Genomic DNA, 24,808 nt, shown 5'->3' with positions numbered 1-24,808 from the left:
TCTTATTTTGAGACAGGGTTCCACTAAGTTGCTTAGGGCCTCACAAAGTTGCTGAGGCTGGCCTCAAACTTGTATTCTTCTGCCTCAGTCACCCAAACCACTGGAATTATAGATATGTGCCATTGTGCCAGATTATTTTTTGTTTGAGAATATTGCTAAGTTGCTGAGGTTGGCCTCTAACTTGTGATACTCCTGTCCCAGTCTACTGTGTAGCTGGGATTACAGGTGGGCACCACCAAGCTCAACTAGGAGCTCTTCTCATGAATGAGCAGAGAGTGATCGCTTGAAAGGAAATCTAGTCCTGGTGAAGATGTTGTGAATATTGTTGAAATGTCACAAAGAATTTAGAATACTGCATACACTGAGTTGAGAGAACAGACTCCAAATTTGAATAAAGTTCTATGGGTAAATGCCATCAAATAGCATCACATGCTACAGGAAAATGTCTTATAAAAGAATCAACTGATACAGAAAACTTCATTTTTTTTGTTTTGTTTTTTAATGGCCCCAGAAATACCAATCTTTAGCAACAACCAAACTGGTCAGCAGCCATCAATATCAAGGCAAGACACTCCACCAGAAAAAGATTACAACTCAATGAGAGCTCAGATGATTGTTAGCCATTTTAGCCACAAATTATTTTTTTTTAATTGTGTGGCTTGCTTTAATACAATAGTCTCCTTACCACAGTGGTCTGGAATGGACCCACAGTATCTCCAAAGTATGACTATATTTGATCACTGGCTACATGACACACTATGTTTGCATCTAGTATACATCAGTGAATGAAAAACAGGCTCAAACTCCTTGTAAATATATGTTGTAATAGGAAGAGTAGCTGATACCCTCTAGGCAGATTAAGGACAGTGTTCATTTCATATTGGAGGTAGTAATACTATAGGAATGTGATCCAGAGTGTGGGTATGCAGGGATAGGCAAGATGGTTGTTTTACCAGAGCAGTCAGTCAGTGTGGGTCTTGTTGAAAAGAACTTTGAAAGATTTAAAGAACATAAAAGAATTTGTGATGAGGATGTCCAAAGGAAGTTTTTTAGGAAGATCTTTCAATGCAAGTATACTAGAGTAGGATCCTCTCTGTGTTGTTGGGGATAGCAAGGAATCTGGGACATCCTGAGCAAAGTCGCTGAGAGGGCAGAGGTATGGTCAGATACTACAGATCTAGGGGATGTCAGAATTCCTTCTTTGAATGAGGCAGATTTGAGTAAAGACAGACGGGGTAAATCTTCTCTTTTCCAAGGTTCACTTGGCAGCTAAGCTGAGGATAGAATGGAAACAAATGCTAGCAAGGCTGTAGGGGAAAGTGTAAGAACACCTGGTGCTGTACTCCAGGCTGGACATATGGGTTCCTTTACCTGGAGTGTGAGCAATGGGAATAGCAGAAGTGTTTGGATTCTGGATCCACTCTGGAGATGGACTTTACAGAATTTCACAATGGATTAAATCTGGAGTATGAGAAAAAAGGAGTCAAGGAGAACACCCATAGTTATCAGACTATATAAAGAGATGGAGCTGCCAATGGTGAGGAGGGGAACACTCCGGAAGGGGCATATAAGAATAGGGGACAAGGCAGGCACTCAGTGCAGGGGACACAACCTGAGATGTGCATAAGAAATGTAGGTGAAAGCCAGGCACAGTGGTGCATACCTGTATCTCCAGTGACTCTGGAAGCTAAGGCAAGAGGATTCCAAGTTCAAGAACAGCATGGGAAATAAAGAAAGACCCTGTCCCAAAATAGAAATTAAAAAGGCTTGGGATATAGTTCATTGGCAAAGTGCCCCTGGATTCAGTTTCCAATACCATTTAAAAAAAAAAAAAAAAAAAAAAAAATGCAGGGTGACCATGGGACAAATGAGTCCAGACACATTTAGGAAAAATGTATGGGCAGGATAAACAGATTGGGAGATGACATCATAGAAATTATATTTAAAGTCTTGAGAACTGATGAGGTCACCAAGGGAGTGATGGTTATAGAAGAGAAAGGGCACAAGGACTGAGCCCTGGAGCCCCATGTAAGTGATCTAATCAAACCAAATCAGGAGCAGAATGCACAGTTCTGGTGCTACATCTAGAAGACACACAGACCAGAAAGTCCCAGACTTTCCTGTGCACAAGAATCACCTGGATGTCAGCATAACCTGCAGACAGTCTGGAGTCAAGCACGATATTCCATATTTATGACAAGGCTGGTACTGATGCTGCTGGTCTGCTGATCACACTTTCAGTAATAAGAATAGAGACCAGACCCGGCATGATGGTGCACGCTTGTAATCCCAGCAGCTTGGGAGGCTGAGGCAGGAAAGATTGCAAGTTCAAAGTCAGCATCAGCAATGGCGGGGTGCTAAGCAACTCAGTGAGACCCTGTCTCTAAATAAAATACAAAATTGGGGGCTGGGGTTAGGGCTCAGTGACAGAGTGCTTGCCTAGCACCTGTGAGGCACTGGATTCGATCCTCAGCACTGCATACAAAAATAAGCAAATAAAATAAAGGTATGTTGTCCATCTACAACTACAAAAAAAATTTTTTTTAATTTTAAAAGAAAATGCAAAATAGGGCTGGGAATGTGGCTCAGTGGTCAAGTGCCCCTGAGTCCAATCCCCGGTACCAGAAAAAAAAAGAAAAGAAAAAAACGGAGACAAGAATTCCCAGGCTGCTTGTGAGCAATAATAATAATAAGCAATGAATAATAAGCAATAATAATAAGCAACTCTTGGACTGAAGTGCCTAACATGTAAGACTGCAGGTCTATGGAGATGCCTAAGTGTTTTGCAACCCACCATCAATTCTGATATTGAACCAGATCAGAACCACTAAGGATCAATGATCACAGAATGTCCAGGAAAGGGAGGGCTCTTAATCCACATTTAATGTATTTTCTGCCCCTCAGAAACCCAAGCCAGGGTTTACAAGCCTACTCTAATTAGCACTGGCTGCTTAGAACACAATATAATGAAAAAAAAAAAAAATCTAAGGGTGAATCTGAATTCAGCAGGAATAAATATAATATGGAAATTTTGGCCTTCACCATGGCAAAGGAAGTAGCGGCTCTTAAATCTAAGTGATGTGGCTGGGGTTGTGGTTCAGTGGTAATGTGCCCACCTAGTACACGAGCACTAGGTTCGATCCTCAGCACCACATAAAAATAAATTAATAAAATAAAGGCATTCTGTCCATCTACAACTAAAAAATATTTTTAAAAAAATCTAAATGATGAAGGAACTTGATTTGGACAGACAAAACGAGTTACTATAGGTGGTTAAGCAGCAGTTACAGAGTCTTATTTCTGTTTTAGTACATCTTTTTCAGCAACATAGAAGATGGAATAAGGACTAGCAAGACTAAGGTAGGAAAATCAATTAGGATAGAAGAAGCTAGCAATTGGTAAGTAGGAGAGTATATCTCCCTGGATGACTCCCACATCCTGGAATCATTCCTTGGCTAAAACAGGAAAAATACAAACTAAGTTGTCAAGGATAAATTAATCTGTGTTGCATAAAGGACTGCAAAAATTGGAAGCAGCTAATCATCACACCCCTGATTTAGCTGGCAATGAGTGGTAAATGAAGGAAAAGGAACCAATTTTGAGAAGTGGGAACAGATGGTTTTTTTGATAGATAGGCTAAACCAGGTACCAACCATCTCTATTTTTACCCCCACAATCATCTCACTGCCTCCTGTCCCAAATCTCTAGCTCTGCAGTGCCTCTTCTCTCTAGAACAGTTTTAAAGTACTGCCAATGTTGTCCCAACCCACCACGGATCCTCACCAAGGAATTCTTAATTAAATCAACATAAAAACTCATTTCCCAAACATGATGCCATAATCCTAGGGCTACTAAAAACTAAACTTTACAACTTCTCAGTAATTTAGAGATCCCACAACCACAATGATGTGGCGGGAAGAAAAGACTTACCTGGAAATGTGTCTCAGTTGACTCTTCGGATAAAATTTAGAGAGAAGATGTCATTACGTTATACAACAGCAACAGGTACATCTCTGCTGAAGTTTGGGAAAAATCAGCAAACCACATCTGAAAACCCCTTCATTTGGAGACTGTCTAGTTCAATTCAGCTACATGACTATTTAGGAATAAGAACCGTCTAGCCAAAGACCACATATTTAGCAGTAAGGATGAGGCAAAGATCTTGCAAGAAATCTTAAAAGAACTGCCTGATCCAGGCAATGTATGACTCATGAGTAAAGCTTCAGGGAACATAAATAAAACTCAATACATATCAGTCAAGAAGGCTAGCAGCACTGGCACAATGGCCCACACCTGTAATCCCAGCTACTCAGGAGGCTGAGGCAGGAGAATTGCACATTGAGGCCAGCCTCAGCAACTTAACAAGACCCTATCTCAAAATAAAAAAATAAAAAGGGATGGGGTGTAGCTCAGTGGTACAGTGCCCCTGGATTCAATCCAGGTACCACAAGGAATAATAAAAAAGAAGGCTTGTAGCATTAAGAACTCTACGCTGATACCATGTCTTGAATGTGACACTCATCAAACTCAGGAAATACCAGTTTCTGTAAAGTTAAGCCCTTTACTGAGAAATATCACAACTCTCTATGACAGGTCACCAAAACACATTGGTTTTCATTTCTGGCTTCCACTGCAGATGTAGAAAGCTGGAAACACTGCTAACTGTCCTGATAATAAAAGTCTATTGAGTGAAAAAAAACAATTTTTCTTAAAACTCTCAGAAAGCTACCCAAGTAGCCTCAAATCCAAAAGAGACACAGGATGTGAATATCCACTCAAAGGAGGCAGAGCACAATAGAAGATGGGACAACCATACAAGTGGATCAGAAGTATTTAGATAAAATTACTTATGAACTGCTAAAGACAACATGAAAGAACAGAACTCTCAGAGCTACAAGTAAAACAGTAGTTCATACCCACTTGCAGGTTTCCTCCGCAAACCTCTACAGGGTACTCAGGAGAAAGATGGGAGACAGGGTACGAGCCCAGAGAAGAACCCCTCTCAAGATACAGAACTAGAGGAAAGAAGATCTGTCAGAGCAAAAAAGGCAGATATCCAGAAATACATGGATATTTCTCATCTAAGAAACAAAAGATAAAAGGCATTCCTACCTATGAATTCTAACATTTAAACAAAAAATAATACCAATTCTACACAATGTGTTCCAGAAAACAGAATGAGGATAGGGTCAAGGGAATATTTCACAACTAATTTCATGAAGCCACCATTACTCTGATGCAAAACATCACAAAATTTAAAAAAAAAAAAAAAAAGAAATAAAAGGGCAAGCTATAGGTGGGACAAAATATCTGCAAAAACATCTGTCCAAAAAGACTCATGTCCAGACTATATAAAGCACTCTCAAAACTTAAAAAAAAAAAAAAAAAATTAAAAAGGAAAAAATGCTTGAATTCATCAAAAAACATATATGAATGGTAAATAAGCATACTACTTACCTATTAAAATGAGGAAAAGGCAAGAAAACAATTCCAACTACTGGCACAGATATAAAACAACTAGACAGTTTTATGTTGCTGGTAGAAACACAAAATTTTACAGGCACATTGACAGTTTAGTAGTTTCTTACAAAGCTAAATATACACTTATCTAACTCAGTATTCCGACACATAGGCATCTGCCTAAGAGAACTTTTAAAAATTAACATTCACCCAAAACCTAAGTCCATATTAATAATGGCTTTATTTAAAAAGACCTGTATCAGTCAGCCTTTCATCACTATACTGAAATATCTTAACACAAGCTACTTGTGAAGAAAGATTTATTCAGTTCAACATTCCAGAAGTTTAATGTCCAAATAGCATACAGTACAGGTTCTGTGGCAAAGGTTACCCCTTGGCAGTGCCACCTCATGGCAAAGAGTAACAACGGAAGCGCCAGCAGAAACAAGGTTTATATCTCAAGCCAGGAAGCAGAAGGTGGGAGAGAATGGGGCCAAATTCAGGATTTTCTAATCCTCTCAGAGTCCCACAAGAACTACCTATCCAGGCTACCTTCCTGCCATAACCTAAGGCCTGCCCACTAGGCCCCACCTCCCAAATGTTCTATCACTTCCCAAAAGCACCACCCTGTGGACCAAGGCTTTAATCAGAATATACCCTAGGGGACACTCATTACACCCAAATCATAGCAAACTGGAAACCCTCCAAATACCCTTCAACTGGTAAATAGATAAACACTATTCTAGCAAAAAGATGGAATGAACTAAGGATGCAAGCAACAAGGATGAACCTCAGGTGTATTATACTAAGGAAGTATAACCAAGGTATCTCCCCCACAAAAAAAAAAAAAAAAACACCACATATGTGAATGGTTTACTGGAAAATAAGCAAAACATGGCAAGACTATTCTGTAAAACAGAGTCATCATGACCATCTTTATTAACTGCTACAGTTGTTAAAACTTAATTCCAAGTAACAGGCTACTCTCTCACAGTGATGGCTTTATTATAAGAAGTTCTGGACTGGTATGCTGTCAGCAATATTGATTTTAGTGTTCTTGCTCTAGAACTCCAAAGGCAGTGGTTTTCAACTTTGCTGCACATAGGAATCACATGGAGATTTTAAAAAATGAGAATGTCTGGTCCAATCCTGGGACCTTCTCATTTGATTGGTAGAAGGTGTGACCTGAACACTGGATAAGTTTTGTACAAATCATCAGATGGAGAAAGAGCCAAGCTTGACTACATGTGTCAGAATGTCTAACCCTGCAAATACCTGAATTTCCACCTGGGGATTAAATTGGCCAAAAGCAGGCAGGACTATCAAAATTCCATGTACAAGGTCTAGTTAACTAACTACATAAAACATTCACAATACAATAATACAGAAAAACTTTAGAAAGTTTGCAGGGATTTTTTGTTTGTAGTGTCACCTCCTTACACTTGCTTGGAAAGCACTCCATCACTGAGTCACATCTCCAGCCCCAAGATAGAAAAACTTCAAAGGAAGGGGTCTTCCTCTAAATTCCCCCAAACTCTGGACCGGAAAGCATTTTATTAAATAACTTTTTTCTGTTTTTTTCATTGCAAATTTGTTTGGTGCTGACTTTGCAGGCAAGCCTTGTTTTCCAGAAGAAATGTAATATGCAATCCAGTTATAATTTCATCATCAGGTATCTTGGGTTCTTCATGAAATAAAATTTACAAAAACTTATGAAGTAACAGGTTACCTTAGAATGTGATAGCAAACTATTTATAAATAGCTCAAGTTACACGATAAACCTGACATTAACTGAACAATTTCTTTACAGAAAATCACTTCTATGACATCCTAGTATTACATACTGCTCACAGAAAAAAAAAAATAGTGAAATTTGGAAAATTAAGTAATTTGTTTAAAGTCATAGAATTAGGAAATAGGATTGCTAGATTTGAACTACTGATGGTCAGACTTCAATCTCATATCTTTCATCCCATATATACAGCTGTTATTACTCTGCAGGTTTTTGTCTCTGCTATTTTCTTCTATTCCAGTTCTACCATCCACTGACCCTCTTCTCTCCTACTAGAGAAGGCCCTTCCCTGTCTGCCAGACACCAATCCTATGCACATATGACCTCACAGAAGGAAAAACAGGCAGGGCAGAGAGGGTCTCCTGGACCACTATCTCAACATTCCTCTGCAGAGCCTGAGTCTAAGTCAAAGCCACACCAATCTTCTGCTACTGCTCAGCCCACACTTAGACCTGGCTTCTCACTAGTAATTTCAATTTTTAATTAGTCTAATTCAAGCATTCCTTCATTTCACATTGAACAACTATTTTCTCTGCTTCTGGTCTGTTTTTTCTACTGGATAGCCATTTCTAAGAAATTTAGAAAACATTCTAATTCCATTTTTATCATCTCACTCCCTAACCAAGATCATCAAAAGCTCCCTATTACCAAATCACATTGAAAAATCTTCAGTGTTATGAGGAGACCATTCAATATTTTCTTCAACACTACTAATCAGCACCAAGTTTACTTGATGTCTGCACTAAAGGACAGGCTGTAACGTAAAACTTGTAATAGCTTCTGAGGCAATCAGCTGTTTGTTGCAGTACTTTCATGTTGAGTTTTGTTTTTTTTTTTTAATTTTGTAAGGAACCCTTTAGAAACCTATAAATATTTAAGTATATGTAGAAAAGTGCAAAAATCATAATAAATGTTCATAAAGCACAAATGAACAGACCTGTGCTACCACAGTTCAAATTCATAGATTAAGAAATAGCAGTCATAGAACTCACTGAAAGAGGACAGTCACATTATATTTCACTTTTCTTTACTTTCCTTTGTGCACCATAGAGGACACTTAGGATACAGACTTGGAACTCAAGACAAATTTCTTTGGAGAAATTGATAGCACTGCTTGGGGGTGGGGGTGGGATCGTGTCTTTACAGCATACTTTTAAAAAGGAAGACAAAAATATAAGAAATAAAAAATATCAGGCTGGGGTTGTAGCTCAGCCGCAGAGCACTTGCCTGGCATGTGTGAGGCACTGGATTCAACCCTCAGCACCACATAAAAATAAAGGTATTGCATCCACCTACAACTAAAAATAAAAACATATATCATTTAAAAAACTCTTAAAGAAATCGTTTTCTTAATGAGGAAACATGTATGTAGAAGTGATAAGAAAAACAACCCAAACCATCCCTCCCACCAAAAAAAGGAAAGAACGCTGGAAATGCAGAGAAAAACAAGTGTAAATGACAAAACATAATCAAAAATTACTAAAGAGGAAATGCAATTCAAGTAACTAAGATTTCTCTTTACTAGCTGTAAAAAAAGTAAAAACATAGACACCAATATCGAGCAAGCAAACAAACAAAAACAACATATAATATCTATCTCTGGGAAGGGGCCAGGATCTTACACTGCTGTCAGGAATGTAAAGTGAACGGCCTTCAGAGAAAGCAATATGGTAACAACTATTACAATCAGAAATATGTAATATACTCCACACAAGAATCTTTCTCAGAAACAAACCAAGACCACATTAAGGACATATGTTCAGGGGTCTTTATTGTAACACTGCTGTAGCCACAAAAAGAAAATAGAAAAAAAAATAAAACAGAAATGAAAATGAAGTAACAATCAATAGGAAACTGAATTCCTATCTACTAACAAAAGGTTGAAAAAATATCTGCAGAACAAGACTTGTTAGGCAATTATTAGAAATTATATATGAACATATATTAGCAAAAGTTTTAATATGAAATATCACTAGCTCCACTGCAGGTAAACAGATGACAGTAGTCCCCCCCTTAAGGGCAATGGGGTATGATCCAAGACCACCAGTGGATGCCTAAAACCCTATGATGTCTCTCCTTTCACAGGATCCCTTGGTCAAGTGTTCATAAGCTTAACACTCTGGTGGAATATGTTGCCTTTAAATCCATTCATGTATTCCATTACAAATTTACTGCCTTTTCCATCTTAACTAAGCACTAAACTCACACTGTGGCTGAAATTTTGCAGAATGAGATACAACAGTAAAACTAGCATGAATTTTTCCTTATTCGAAAGTTCAGAGGGGGCTGGGGTTGTGGCTAAGTGGTAAGAGCGCACGACTGGCATGTGTGAGGCACTGGGTTCGATCCTCAGCAACACATAAAAAATAAATGAATGAAATATATGTACTATGTCCATCTACATTAAAAAAAAAAAAATTTAGAGGATTCCATCTTACTAAGACTCTTAGCAACCTCAGCATCTGATCTTGCTTGTTGGTAGTTGAGAACTTTGACATTTTCATTTAAATAAAGCACTTTGTGGCCATTATTAAGTAAAATAAGAGTTATTTAAATACAACTTTTACAATATCACACTCCTCAATCTGATAACTGAGGTGACTAGTAAGTGACTAATGGGCGACAGTCCATACAGTGTACATTTTGTATGGATAATTCACATCTCCTGGGAACAGGACAGCATGAGATTTCATCACACGATTCAGAATGGTACACAATTAAAAACTTATGAATTATTTCTAGAATTTTCTGTTTAATAATTTCAGACCACAGTTGCCTACAGATAAACGAAAAACAATGAAACCACAGACCAAAGGGGATTAGTCTATCTCATAACATACTGGTGTGTATATAAATAGATGCATAATTAAGGAAACAAAACTAAAACAATGTGCTAGAATTTTAGTTTCCACGTCTCCTGAACCAGTAGTCCAAATTCCAAAAATTCATCCTACTAATAAAATGGCATGACAATCTAAGATGTACATACAAGTGTTTTCACAACAATTTGCATTTAATAAGACTTGAAAAGAACTTAAATGCCTACTACTAATAAAATGATTAAATAGTCTACACAATACAGACTTGAAAAACAATTATGTGGTTCTATGTCACTGACCTGAGAAGATAACAAGTTTAAAGTATAAAAATCAAACTGAAGATGGACTTTCTGTATATTTGTAATACTTCATAATAGAAAAAAATGGTGAGGAAAAATGAGATGCTTTGCCTTTTCCTGATAAGAATCTCCAAGTTAAGCCCCACCCATCTTCACTCCCATCTCACCTTATCTGACCTCAGCCAGTTTTCTACCTACACAGCTCATGTATCTATATTTTCTAAAAAACCCAGTGGTTTCCATCTCTTTTGTTCTCCTTTCCCAATATAAAAACAATATTTACACCTATATTTGATTTTTAAATTTACCTTTCATCTCATTACTATAGTTCATTTTTGTCTATTCCTGTGTTAGAAATCTCTTGGTATAAATCAACATTAAGACTCAGAGTTATTCCAGTTTTCCTGAATTCTACAATCCTTTTGATTTTAAAGATGGAAAACCCTTCTTTGTTGAAAGAATATATTGTATCCTAGTACAGTTATAAATCCAAGTGATCAAGTTCCAAAGGACAAACAAATTTGTGTTAGATTCTCAAATTCCTTTATCATTTTGTGTGTAAGTAAACAGATGGAAATAACAGATCACAGCAATATGTTTATCCTCTTTCTCAAATGAAAACAGATACTTCACTATTATTTAGGGGACCACTATGATCCACTATCTGCATCTGTATGACCTGAAGCTAAAAATAGCCCTTAAATTTAAATGATTAGGAGGGAGTAAAAAATAAAATGTTTTGTGACACATGAAATTATATGAAATTCAAATTTCAGCATCCGCAAAGTTTTATTGAAACAGTCAAGCTCATTCATTTCATATTATATTTTATTCATATTACCTAATGATGTTTTCTCATCATACCAACACTTAAGTACGGAATGAAAAGACAAAGACATTCTATCCCTTTATAGAAAAATTTGCCAACCCCTGTTCTATACCATACTACATAATCTTCATAATTTTTTAGTTTTACTAAAACTCTCCCCCCCCCACCCCCTTTCCCTTCCTTATTCAATATAAAATTCCCTTAATATCTGTCTCCAGGTGAGCACATTCTCAAGTCATTAGGAATGCACTACCTCCTGGTAATTTCCTTAATCGCATCCTGTTCATCTATAAACAGGAAGCCAGAAAGAAGGTCTTACACATTTAAATGTTACAAATTAACATATCAAAACCGAAACCCAAATCTCATCGCGTAGCTCCAAAGTCAAGCCTAAAGAGGCTGACTGCCAGTTAATCCCTTTCAAACTACCTTACCCAAGAACTGAGGTGTTTTATGTGCTGCTGCTAAAATTTCTAATACCCAAACAAGTAACAGTGAAAAGAGCTAATAAATGTATTTTCTCAAGTTTAATCTTCAAGCTACCAGAGAGAGAAAAATACGAAAAGTAAAGTCAGCAAAAATCAAGGAACAGTAAAAATAATTTAAAAATAGGCCTATTGTAATTAGCACGTGTGATCCAAAAATCTTTACACCTTGGACATGTGATCATGTTGTCTGCAATAGTTTCTGGGTCCCAATAATAGTTTGACAAGGGGTTAAATACAACACGGTGTTTGTAAGTAGAATCACAAAACTTACACAGGAACAAATCGAATCACTTTTTGTCCAAACACTAAAAAATTTACTCATCTCTTTCAAACATTCTACATGCTACTATGGAAGGCAGGAAGAGGCAAACTACTTTTGCTACCAGCATTGTCACAGCCCTCCCAGCATTAACTCCTCCCCAACCCCACCTACCTCTACCAGCAGACTTCCCTAGCCTCCTCACCCACTTCTTCCAAAATCACAGACCTGCGAAGCTTCCAACAGCGGGAGAGCAAAGCAGAGAAACCATGATCCAAAAGGTTAGTGTCTCCCTCGCAAGTATCATCTGCTACTAAGGAAAAACTTAAGTCGCCCCAAAGTGGAAAGAACGGGCCTTGGCGCTCACCCAGTTAACGATGTTTTACTGCGCGCTTGCTGCAAGTCGGACACCGTGTCAGGAACTAAGGATACAAAGGTGAGCAGCAGAGTCGCGATTATACAGCTCTAGTATTTTCCATCCCGGAAGAGAAGTGGATAATATCGATAAAGCTCACCAAGCAGGGGCACGACAAGGAGAATCTGAAGCCTGCGGTGGGAAGAGCCTACATGCTCCTTAAACATTAAAGACTAAACCTCAACTAGTCGGAAGTGACGTGCCAACTGAGACCCGCAGGTCCGCCACGCAATTGGCCACCGCCTCAAATAGCCACCCTCTCCCCAGACTGACCCGAAGAGAGGAAAAAGTGTGGCCGAAAAGCCCACAATTCGCTATGGTCCGGCCCTTGCGACTCCCAGCCGCACGGGGACCAGCATAGCCTTGGCCAGAGTCCAGGCCCGCAACCTGGACTGGACAGCTTAGCAGACTGGGCGCCGCAGTGGCGCCCTGCAAGCAATGGGCTTCAGCGTTCCACCACGCGCATGCGCGGTCCTCTATCTCCGGAGGATTTCTTGGGTCACCTGGACGCCGGCATTTCAGCTACCTGCCGTTCCAGGTTCCTTCTCACTCTTGATGACTCCTGCTGGTCTTCAGTTCCAGCCCCCCTTCTTTCTCTTCCTCAGGCACCGCTAGGCCCTCGCGCGCTCGCCCGCCGATACCCCGGCTTCCACTGACACGAGTCTCCGCGCGGCGCCGCTTCCGCTTCCGGCGAGTATTGTGTGTCGCGCTGCGGGGCGGGGGCGAGGGGAGGAGGAAGGAGGGAGGCAGCGCGCCGGCGGCTCCGCGCCCCGCACTCCCGGACCCGAAGCCGGGAAGGTAGGTGCTGTCCCGTTGCCGCGCCTAGGCCGGGTGCCTGCCCACGCCGGCCGGCTCCGCACGCCGTGTCCCAGCGCCCGGCGACTGCGTCACCGGCCCCCTGCACGTAACCACAGCTGCCTCCGCCCGCCTAGGGCCCGGGCGGACGTTTTGCCGCCCCGGCGACGTCAGCGCGTCCGGCGTTGCTTGGCTACCCCGCTGTTCCCCCGTCCCGTTGCCGCTCGTCTCCCCGGGTGAAACTGACGCAGTCACCGCGGGTCTCGACTGCGTCAGAGTGGCAGGCATCCCACCTTCACGTCACACCTCTTCCTCACCTGGACACGCATCTTTCCCTCCCAGCCAACCACGACGTTTCCTCTTTCCCCCTCTCCAATCCCACTGCCCCAGATATGGCGGGAGACTAAGGAGAAGAGGGGGGAGAGAGTTGTGGACCACGCTCAAGAGAGGGTCACAAGGTGGAATCCGAGCAGTAATAGAAACAAAATGAGGACGTCCCTGAAGTTTGCCCTTCCACTGAAACATGAGGAATAGATAGGAAGGATCGACCCAGAGACACCAGGGCCTCACTCTGGCTGTCCTCTCCAATCCTCTCCATTCATCAAGTTCCAAGTCTTCTGTTCTTCCCTCACGCGTTTCCTCATTTCTCTTTACCACCACTTTGCCAGTCTGGACTCCATCCTGGTCCCTAAATGTACATAAATACAACTCAGTCAGGTGAGGAGGCCACCTGTCAAGAAGATTGGGGAAGGAGCAGACTAGTCAAGTTGGATTCTAATGGATGGAGAAAAATCATCCAGCTGAACTTCTCTCTTGATAGTGAGGAAAGAAATTATGGTTCAAATAACTTAGCAGCTCCTATTCCAAATTAAACACTTCTCACGTGTACCATCAATATACCAAAATAATTGTTAATCCAACTCATTACATGGACACTTCTCTACCAGTGCATAAACCTACAAATTTCCTTACTTTGGTTGGGTCTCTTGGGTGCAGGGTGGAAAGCAGAGGGGTTAACTGGAGTAAAGACATCAACTTACTCGTGTATAATAAGTTTTAATGTTTTAGGGGTGGAGTAGGGGACCAGCTTTCTGTTTATAAATCTTCCGATGCTTTTCCAACACTGAGGCTTCACCTGAAGGAGATTTGATGGTCTCTTTACTTCTTTTAATTCCCAAACATTCCAATTAGTTGGAGACATAACATGTCCAAGGAATTAGATGTCAGTAGCTATTCGAACTCTAGTCACCACTAACTATTTAGAATAGGACTCTTACGCTTTCTATTCAAGAAGTCATTACCATGGGCTCAGTGGGTATTCTTTTATAGAGTTGCTAAGTATTTATTCTTTTCAGTGGTTCCAAATGTTCAAATGCCACAAGTAGAAATGAGAAATGTATGAAACATTTCATTCAAGAAGAGAGTGCACTTCTTCCTGCAGGCTAGTATGGCAAAGAAAGAATAATTTCAAACATTCCTAAAAAGAGGAGATTGTTACCTTTGCCTAACTCATTCAGTTTATTACCCTTTGAAATAGAGGAATGACCAAATCAAGCTAAAGCTCCAATGAATTATATAAAAATCTTCTGTGGCATTAAGCTTTAAAATATACCTAATTTAAGAAACCTTAATATCTTGACTCATAGGGCACTTTTCCCTTCCCATGCTCCTTTTCTGTTTGTTAGGAAAATATCTCAAACTAGGATGCAATGATCTGGAACTGTTGTTTCTAAGATACAAGTAGGGTGAGCCTGGACCAGAAGTATGCTGGGCTAAAGTTCAAGGAAATCCCTGTTTCTAACAAGAGAAAAGAGAAGTAAAAGAAGAGAGATCAGGGTTGTGTGTCAGTTTGCTGAAGGGCGGGGGGCAGAGGGGGGATAAAAAAAATAGGGTCAATGACTAAGTCATCAAATTGGGAAATAGAGAAAAAAGAGTGTTGAATCTAGTGGAAGAGAAGATGGAAAATACCAGATAGGGTTAAATCTAGAGTTAAGTTTAACCTGGGGATAAATATCAATCCAAGGATGCCAAAAAATTCATCCTCAACTAATATTTTTTCTTTCTCTGTCTCCACACCCATCCCCAAGTTAAAAAGGCAGAGACACGTCTGCTTAGAGGCTGGGGCCTCTGCAGCTCACCGCTGCGGCTCTGGAGAACTTACAAGTTGAGGCAAGTTGTTCTGTGTGCCTGAGTATCTGAAGAGCCTGTCATCATTGAATGTGGGCATAACTTCTGCAAGCTTGCATCACCCGCTGGTGGGAAGACCTAGAGAGGGACTTCCTTGTCCTGTCTGTCGGAAGAGCATCCCGTTACCGCAGTCTCGGCCTAATCGGCAACTGGGCAGTATGGTGGAATTGCCAAGCAGCTCCAGGCTGTCAAGCGGAAAATCAGGGATGAGAGCCTCTGCCCCCAGCACCATGAGGCCCTCAGCCTCTTCTGCTATGAGGACCAGGAGGCTGTATGTTTGATATGTGCAATTTCTCACACCCACCGGGCCCCACACTGTCGTGCCATTGGACGATGCTACACAGGAATATAAGGTGGGCAACCAAACACATGATGCCAATGTGGGAAAGAAGGGAGGAGCATACTCTTTGGGTAGAGGAACTTAAGTTCCTAAGGGCAAGACTGTGTCTGGTCATCATAGAGTTCCCTCAAAGCTACATAAATGGGGGGTACACAGTACATCTGATCAATAATCCTCTACGTGAAGAGCAGTACCCCAGAATTTCTGACTTTCACAACACATTTGAGTCTTATGGATGAATATTTGATATGTGTATTCTTGGAATATATCATACTTTTCAAAGTGAATGAAACCATGTGGCAAAATCAGACTTGGAAGAACTGAAAAGTATTCTGGTTTTCATTCTGCTACCTGCTCAGGATACTCCTTGTTTTCCCATTGGTATTGGGACTAGGTAGCATCACTTTAGACTGATACTAAGCTGAACTCGTCCATTGTTTGCATCTCTCCAGGTAGTGGGGAACATGGCATCTGGTCTGACTTACTGCTGGGACACAGGGTAAATGTTTGAGCAATAGAAACTAAAGATTTTAGTGTCTTCATCACATATTTTGCTTAATTATATTAATGAAATCTTGAAGCAAGAGATTTAAAGTAATTTATAGTATAAGTAATCAAGTTATTTTAAGTGGTTAGATTTGGATAGGAGGACAGATTTAAAGAGGGGTATCAGGATCAAGAAGGTAACTTTGGGCTGGGGATATAGCTCAGTGCTAGAGTGTGTACTAAGTATGTACAAGACCCTGGTTTTATTCCCTAGCACCACCAAAAATAAAATTTCTTTGGCAATAACAGGCAGTTGTCCATAATAAAATGGGTAGGGTTGGGGAAGGACACAAACTTGATGAGAGCTGGAAAACTATCTCAGATTCAGTGGAAGGAAGTTGGATGAGCAGGGAACCAGAGGTGAGTTAGGTAGGACTAAGCTGTGGCAGGAGGAGGGACCTCTAAGAAGTTGACATCTCAAATTGTTGACTACAAAGGGAGTGGATTAAGAGGTGGTAAGATGAATGGAAAGCAAATAGATGGTTTAAAACAAATGTGTTGGAGCTAGGGATATAGCCCAGTAGTAGAGCACTTACCTAGCATGTGGGTTCTATCCCCAGCAACCCCCCCCTAAAAAAAGGGTTACCTCTGAGCAATATACCAGCCAACCTCAAATGTCAACCTCTCCTACTTCCTTCCCACCCCTCAGGAAAACTACAGAAGTGCTAGAGCCCCTGGAGCAGAAGCTTCAGGAGATAACTCGATGCAAGTCATCTGAGGAGAAGAAGCCTGGGAACTCAAGGTAAGGCAGGCAATTCCATTCATGTGCTCTACAGAGTATTTGTAAATGAGGGAATAACCACTATTTGAATCCATCAGTTCTAGTTCTTTAGAAAATGATGTTCTCTCAAAAATGATGATAATTTATTATGCTTTGTTATCACTAAATACTGTGCTTAAATTACTTGTCATGATTTAAGAATTGAGGGGAAGGATGTAAAACGATGAAGGATAGACAAAACATCTAACCTCTGGTAAGTTGAGGGAGGTTCTTGCTGTTAGTCTCCCTTTTTTCATAAAGTAGGGAAAGAGACTGCTGAGAATGTAGGGATAGGAGTTTCGTGGAGGAGAGAAGAATTTGGAAGGTTCACAGGGAAGGAGAGTAAAAAGAGCTGACCAAGAGCTCCTAAAACTGCCTGGTGACATCAGGACCACATTCTAGTAACTCAAGGTAAGTGAGAAATGTCAGTTTGTTCCTAGGATGTCCTTCGCCTCCCCATCCTTCACCTGTAGAATCCCATTCATCCTTTAGTTAGGATAAACCTACTTCCTGGCCCTTCAGAAATTAGTTTTATTAAATTTCATACAATTTTGCTTCTTTTTCATATCATACCTTATTTGTAGAATGGTATTTTGTCGTCTAATTTCTTCAATTGAACAGTAAACAATCAATAGTAACAATATAACTAATATTTAGTCCTGTGCATTAATTCATTGGGTGTCCATAGCTTTCCAAATTTATAAGGTCATACAAAATCTTAGGGTTTTGCCCAAGTTGAAGGTCTTAAGAGTTCAAGCCAGACTTGAGACAAGTGGGATATAGAAAAGTTACAGGACAAAGAGAAGATCCTGATGCCATCTTTAACATGGGTAATTTTAGATACTCTGTAAGGTAGATTATTACCCTCAGTTTACACTACAGAAAAAGCAACTTTTTCTAGTCCAAGATCATGTATCCATAAGTGGCAAAACCAGGGATACTAGTTCTTTGTAGGTCAGTAAATGTTTATTTATCTCCTGGTGTGAGCCAGAGCCTATATTTGACATTATAGAACAATGATGAACAAAAAACACAGTCCCTGTCCTCCTTGAGCTTAAAGTCAGGTGGAGAAAATGGATAATGACATAGGACAAAAATCACAGCTGCAAGTTCATAAGAAGATAACATAGGTAGGGCACAGTGACACACACCTATAATCCCAGTTACTAGAGAGGCTAAGGCAGGAGGATCACAAGTTCAAGGGCAGCCCGGGCCTTGAGACCCTGTCTCAGAATAAAAAGGGCTGGGATGTAACTCAGTTGTAGAGAACCCCTGAGCTCAACCCCAGTACCAGGAGAAGGGTGGGGAGGGGAAGAAGACAGCATAGAAATATGATCTTGTTAAAGGTTTCCAGAAGAAGTAATGAGTGTTTGGAGTTGAAATTCATGGATTAACAGAAATTAAACATGGGTTTTAAAGTAGAAACACTAATTATTTAATAATGATTGATAATATTTCAATGGAGAACAATTATTAAGTGCTTTATATATTTTAACAAAGCAAACATTTGGATTTTAAAACTTGAACTAATTTTCATCACAAAGATATACTTTTTTAAAAAGTTCTTTGTTCTTTTGGAGGGTTCCTGAGAAAGTTAAACTATATGAAAATGGAGCTTATTCCCAGTCATTGATTTTCCCTCTTTCCTGTTGATCACCTTCTTGAAGGTAAGGATGGAGAGGGAAATAAAATTTAAAAACCTAAATGCTGAATAGAACTATACAGTATTTTTAAATTGTAAATTACATCATTTCAATGTCTCTGAAACTACCACAGAAAACATTCTTTTTGTGACCATTTGAATTCTTCCTCTTCCCTTTCCCTCATCTCCACCTCCAGAATGAGACTCAGTGCCCTTTTAAAAACAGTTGGTAGGGACTAGGAGTATAGTTATCCCAGCACAGCAAAAAACAATTTGTAATTAACTGTGCTAAATGCAAAGTATAGATGAAATAACCTATCTACATAATTTTAAAGAGGACTATTAATTCTAATGTAATGTAATACACCATAGACATATTTATAATAAAATTATATATAGTATTTGAGCATGACTACCCTGAAAGACACTATAGCATAGTTGTCAGCTTTGCACCTACATGTGACATCAACAATGCAATAAATACTTGTTCAGACTGAAGTAGATATGTGGTAATGTGACTCAAATTCCATAAACAACTTAGCTCTTGGTGACATGATTTTTCAAAATAATAACTTTTGCTAAAGTTCTAAGAAAATAAAATCCAGTCCTAATGAGTTTTGTTTAGTCATTCCTGAAAAATTCAGGTGTATTTCAGCCATGTAAGAATTCCTCTGTGTTTTTACATAAAATGACATTCAAGTCCATACCTATATTTTTAGTATCCAGCAGAACATAAAAAATGATGCAGGAAGGTTAGGTGTGGTGGCACACACCAATAATCCCAGTGATTTGTGAGGGTAAGTCAGGAGGAGTGCAAGTTCAAGACCAGCCTAAGCAATTTAGCAAGACCCTGTCTCAAAAGGGCTGAGAATGTGACTCAGTGATTAAGCACCCCTGGGTTAAATCCCCAGTACCAAAAAGAAAAAGAAAATGATACAGGACAGTTTACCATCCAAGGTTGTCTCTCACACATTGGAGGAATAGTGTCCTCAGAGGGAGATGGCACCCTCATAAAACCACTATCCTACAAATACAGAGTGAAAAAAGAGAAGGGGTGGTGGGTTTAAAAGAGGGGAAATCTTTTCTTTCTTCCTATTCACCACTGTTAGGTATTCTAAACTTTTGCCTGTGCAGCACATCTAAGCATCCTGGCACACAGGATGTTTCTTACCTTCAGGGCAAACATTGTGAAAATAAATTATTTTCTAGCATGCACCTGAGAATGCAGCAGTAGAAAGTGAAGCAGCAAGTGGCCCTGGAACCAGAGCTAGTTAGCCTCCACTGGGAACTAGCTTGCAATCCAGAAATGTCAGACTTATAAGGCCAACCCAGGCTTTACATTCTCACCCTCTCTTTACCCTCAGTCCCGCCTTTCAGTCCTTATCCACTACCTCACTCCACAGTCTGGTCTGGTCTTCTCACTTTCTTCCCTCTTGGGTTGATACTGTCTCATCAGTCACATGATGCTTAAAGAATCCTCCACTGGTAATATCATTTCTTATTTCAGGGAGGCACAAGAGGGAGGATGCACTGAAATCCTTAATGATAAGGCTGGTGTTGGGGTCTTACATTATCAAATTGAAGAGTGTTAGAGGTGGCATAGAGAAGGCATGTTCCAAATTTCAAGCAACTGATTTACTAAAAATATCCATAACCTGTTCCTGGGATGGGAACTACCAATTCTCTAAAATTACTTGAAACTATTTAATAGGTTCAGCTCTGAAATGTACATATGCACTTTGTAACAACCCACTAAGCTCTTATAGTTTGTGATAGTTTTCCACTTCTCTGGTTTTTATCAAGTAGATGTCTTACGATATACAAATGATGACAGTCGTATCTTAACTTCCTAGTATTTTTACTTTTCTTTTTTTAACAGAGTATGTAAACTTCAGCATTGGGAATAGCAGAAATATCTCTAGTATCCATAAATTGTAGATGTCATCATATTATTGATTTCTTATATCTTGAATATGTCATTAAAACATGAAAGTATAACTTTTCAAGAAGTTTGTTTACTGACAAAAATTAATTTTTTTAGATATTAATTTTGATGGGGGTGATGTTAATCTCCCAGCAGGCTGGGCATGGTAGTGCATGGCTGTAATCCCAGTGACTGAGGAGGCTGAGATAGGAGAATTGGCAAGTTCAAGGCCAGCCTAGACAATTAGCAAGACTTATATAAAAATAAAAAGGTTAGGATGTAGCTCAGTAGCAGAGCATCCCTGGGTTCAATATCAATACTGCAAAAATAAGTAAATCAATTTCCCAATGGTCTTCACTATCAAGTCATCAGTGGGAGACGGGATGGCACCATTCTTTATAGGAGATTTCAGTGGAGAGAAAAATGTGTCCTGTTAAATTATTTCCAGTGACACTGGAAGTCTGTACCTGTTGGGTTGTGGAGAATCTACCCACAAGCCCACTGACCCTGCTGATACAACATCCTCTTTCCTCAGAGACTAGTGGAGAGTCGGCGACAGCAGATTTTAAAGGAGTTTGAAGAGCTTCATAGGCGGCTGGATGAAGAACAGCAGATGTTGCTTTCAAGGCTAGAGGAGGAGGAACAGGACATTCTACACGACTTCGAGAAAATGCTGCTCACCTGGGGACAAGCGCCGGGACCTGGCCCATTTGGCTGCTGAGGTGGAGGGCAAGTGCTTACAGTCAGGCTTCGAGATGCTTAAGGTTCGACCTTTGCCCCTGCGTAGCCCCTCAGGTGAAACACAGTATAGCTTTGCACAGGCCAGTCTGTCAGCCGAGGGTGCTTACTCCCTTGCTCTGCTTCCCTAAGTCCAATTCTTTTCTTCCAGACATACACAGAGGATCTTTTTCTACAGCAAGGCTTCTCTGATTTTCTCATCCCCTTCTAATCGTTTTTGTGTTCTTATGTCTTGTCAACAATTATGTGCTTAATTTGTATCACAGAAAAAATTCACCCTTGAGAGAAGTCTAGTCTGCATAGTGAAAAACTATGCATTAATATTTTTGTAGACATAGTTTTCATTACTTTTTCCATCCTAATACTTGATTTACCTTGTGCTAAAAAGAATTGAAAGTTAGTTTAAAGGATACTTGAAATTAATGTATAAATAATACATTGCTTTTGATATGTTAATGATGCTTCTAAAATGTTTGAAATAGTTTTGTTCTCTTAAGAAGACACATGATGTTAGTAAGGCTGTAAGGGACATACTTCTTATTTTAGAGACCAGAATACCAACATTTGAATCAGTGAAGCTTCATTGTATGTTTATGTGCATGTTATGTATCACTTGGTATTGATTGCTGTCCTTTCATGTATGTATGTTCTGCTTTCCACATTAAACTGGGAAATCCTTGCAGGGCAGAAATTTGTCTTCTTTGTCTTCTGGACCCCAAGTATTCTCAAATCAGGGTTGGCACACACTTATTATTTATTAACCTGTGCCAGATAGGGAATACCAAACCACAATGGGAAAGTGTGATTTGTTCCTATGCCACCAATCTGGAACTATCTGTACTGATTCTCAAGGATACTGAGGTATGTGGTTGGTACTTGGGGGACAGAGTAAAGAGAGACACAATACCTATACCTTGCAGGGAGCTCCCAGTGTCCTTGAGGAGCAAAGACAAACATACAAGAAACTATTTGGAAGTGATATAAATTTCCAAGTTTCAGGATGATCAACAGTTGAAAGTGGAGATTATTTTTAGAGGGATGTATTCAGATCCCTCTGGAACTCTACCCCTTGCATTGTAACCCTCAGTTTGCCCTGTGCCTATTTTGTAGATCTAGAACTTTTGGGAAGAGGGGGGACCTTTTGCCTTGAGGACCCTTGAATGCCAGGACCAATCTTGCTTTCTTTTCTCGTTCCCTCTAGGATGTCAAAAGTACCCTGGAAAAGTAAGTGATTCTTATGTCTTTCTGAATAAGTTAGGTCTTGGCTTAGAGACTAGGGGTCTAATAATGAGTTGGGGTAGTAAGGATGGAAAAATCATGCAGTATCTGGGTAGAATATGGGAGAAGGTTCATTACAGCCTTGAAGCCAGGTAGAGAACAAATCCTTAGGAGTAATAATTTCTTGCTTTTTCCCCTTTGAGCATCCCAACTTGGTTGTTAAGGACAATGATAATGTAGAACCATATTCTGCTTGTACCTGTAGATGGAACTGTGTCCAAACAAAAGGGCAGGAGGAAGGGGATGGGAGAACAGGAAGGATGATTATCATTTGCATGAAGTATAATCCCAGCTACTTAGGAGACTGAGACAGGAAGATTATAAATTCAAGGCCAGCCTGAGTAACTTTAGTCTCAAAATAAAATATAAAAAGGGTTGGGGATGTCAATCAGTGGTAGAGAGCTTGTCTAGCAGGCATGAGGCCCTGGGTTGGAGCCAAGTACCATTTAAAAAGAAAGAAAATTCTGAGGCTCATTCTCAAGTTAAGGACCAGTGTAGGAGAGCAGATGGCGCTCCACTTATAATAAAAGAAAGCAGTTGTCTTCAGGGAGAAGGGAGAAAGTGGGAAGATGAAGAATTTTAGTTTCTCTCTAAAGCTGACAACATCTGAATATTCACTTGACTAGCATCCCCTGACCCTGCCCTTTCTTCCCCCATCTCCCTATCTATCCTAGATGTGAGAAGGTGAAGACCATGGAGGTGACTTCAGTATCCATAGAGTTGGAAAGAACTTCAGCAATTTCCCCCGACAGTACTTGCCCTAAGGAAAATCCTTAAACAACTAATTGGTGAGTTGTTCCCAAAAGAAACTAGGAGAAGGAATTTCCAGAGAGAAAAGTCTTTAAATCCTACCTTAATTAAATGGACTTCAGTTACTTCATGCCCACTCCCACCTCCACCCCTTTACCTGGATTTCAGTCTCACCCTGAGTTACAGAACTGAGTGAAAGGAAGCCATAACGTCATCTATTCTTAAATTTACATTTTTCTAAATAGGGACCCAGAAAGGTTAAATAATTTACCCACTTCATCAGGTGACATGACCATAGAATTTGCCATCTCACCTGGGACAATCCTGAGAATGAACAGAAATGTCATTAATATTTATGCAGGGGGCTGGGGTTGTGGCTCAGGGGTAGACCACTTGCCTGGCATTTGTGAGGCCCTGGGTTCAATCCTCAGCACCACATATAAATAAATAGAGGTCCATTGACAACTAAAAAATATTTTTAAAAAAATATTTGTGCAGGGAAAATAGTCATAAAGCAGGACCATTCCAAGAAAACAGATACATGCTGATCTTTTCCCTAGACCATACTGCTGACTTGCTCTGGATTCTTCTTCCACTTTCCATTCTTTCTGGCCCTCATACCATATCTTGTACTTTTCCATACAGTGAAATAAATGAAGAAGTTAGATGAGGAAAAGACAGGGGCAGAAACCTAGACCACTAATCCCTGCAGTGTCAAGAGATCATTATCTGTTTATTTTAGGATCAGGGTGAGAAGTGAAGCCTTTGTTGCCTCCTCTCCCTTAGGTGACAGCATGGATTTAGAAAGTTAACCAGTGGTGTTCTGAGGACCTTTCAGGGACCAGGCTCTGTACAGGCAGGCTGGAAGAGTGAGGCAGGGGTGTTTAGCTATTCCCATCCTCATCTAGCTCCCCACTCTGGCTTCTCCCGCCAGCGGATGTGACCCTGGACCCTGAGACTGCTCATCCTAACCTAGTCCTGTCAGAAGATCGTAAAAGTGTCAAGTTCGTGGAGACAAGACTCCGAGATCTCCCTGACACACCACGGCGTTTCACCTTCTACCCTTGTGTCCTGGCTACTGAAGGTTTCACCTCAGGTCGACACTACTGGGAGGTGGAGGTGGGGGACAAGACCCACTGGGCGGTGGGTGTGTGCCGGGACTCTGTGAGCAGAAAGGGTGAGCTGACTCCACTCCCTGAGACTGGTTACTGGCGTGTGCGGCTGTGGAATGGGGACAAGTATGCAGCTACCACCACACCTTTTACCCCTTTGCACATCAAGGTAAAACCCAAGCGGGTGGGCATATTTCTAGACTACGAGGCTGGCACGCTGTCTTTTTACAACGTCACAGACCGCTCTCATATCTACACCTTCACTGATACTTTTACTGAGAAACTATGGCCCTTGTTCTACCCAGGCATCCGGGCTGGTCGGAAGAATGCTGCACCACTTACCATCAGACCCCCAACAGATTGGGAGTGACAGGT

General features: G+C 40.4%; 1 protein-coding gene and 2 pseudogenes across 1 annotated transcript; 2 read left to right on the top strand and 1 right to left on the bottom strand.

Moving 5' to 3' along the window:
* The window catches only part of LOC124989342 (HLA class I histocompatibility antigen, A alpha chain-like), an 18,777-nt pseudogene extending 5,614 nt beyond the window's left edge, over window positions 1-13,163 (top strand).
* Window positions 1-13,346, bottom strand: part of LOC124988329 (spindlin-1-like) — a 40,388-nt pseudogene extending 27,042 nt beyond the window's left edge.
* Trim39 (tripartite motif containing 39) lies at window positions 12,186-24,808 on the top strand. The gene is given in 17 exon segments (XM_053743429.1): window positions 12,186-15,290; window positions 15,292-15,351; window positions 15,353-15,393; window positions 15,396-15,431; window positions 15,434-15,508; window positions 15,511-15,653; window positions 15,655-15,696; window positions 16,136-16,182; window positions 16,879-16,971; window positions 21,093-21,208; window positions 21,211-21,234; window positions 21,237-21,319; window positions 22,495-22,517; window positions 23,246-23,292; window positions 23,295-23,324; window positions 23,327-23,359; window positions 24,256-24,808. Coding segments are annotated over 17 exon segments (1,551 nt in total). The 5' UTR covers window positions 12,186-15,180; the 3' UTR covers window positions 24,804-24,808.

Source organism: Sciurus carolinensis, chromosome 7 (assembly GCF_902686445.1).
Source record: "Sciurus carolinensis chromosome 7, mSciCar1.2, whole genome shotgun sequence".
NCBI classification, from domain to species: Eukaryota; Metazoa; Chordata; class Mammalia; order Rodentia; family Sciuridae; genus Sciurus; species Sciurus carolinensis.
This window is presented reverse-complemented; position numbering and strand designations above follow the sequence as displayed.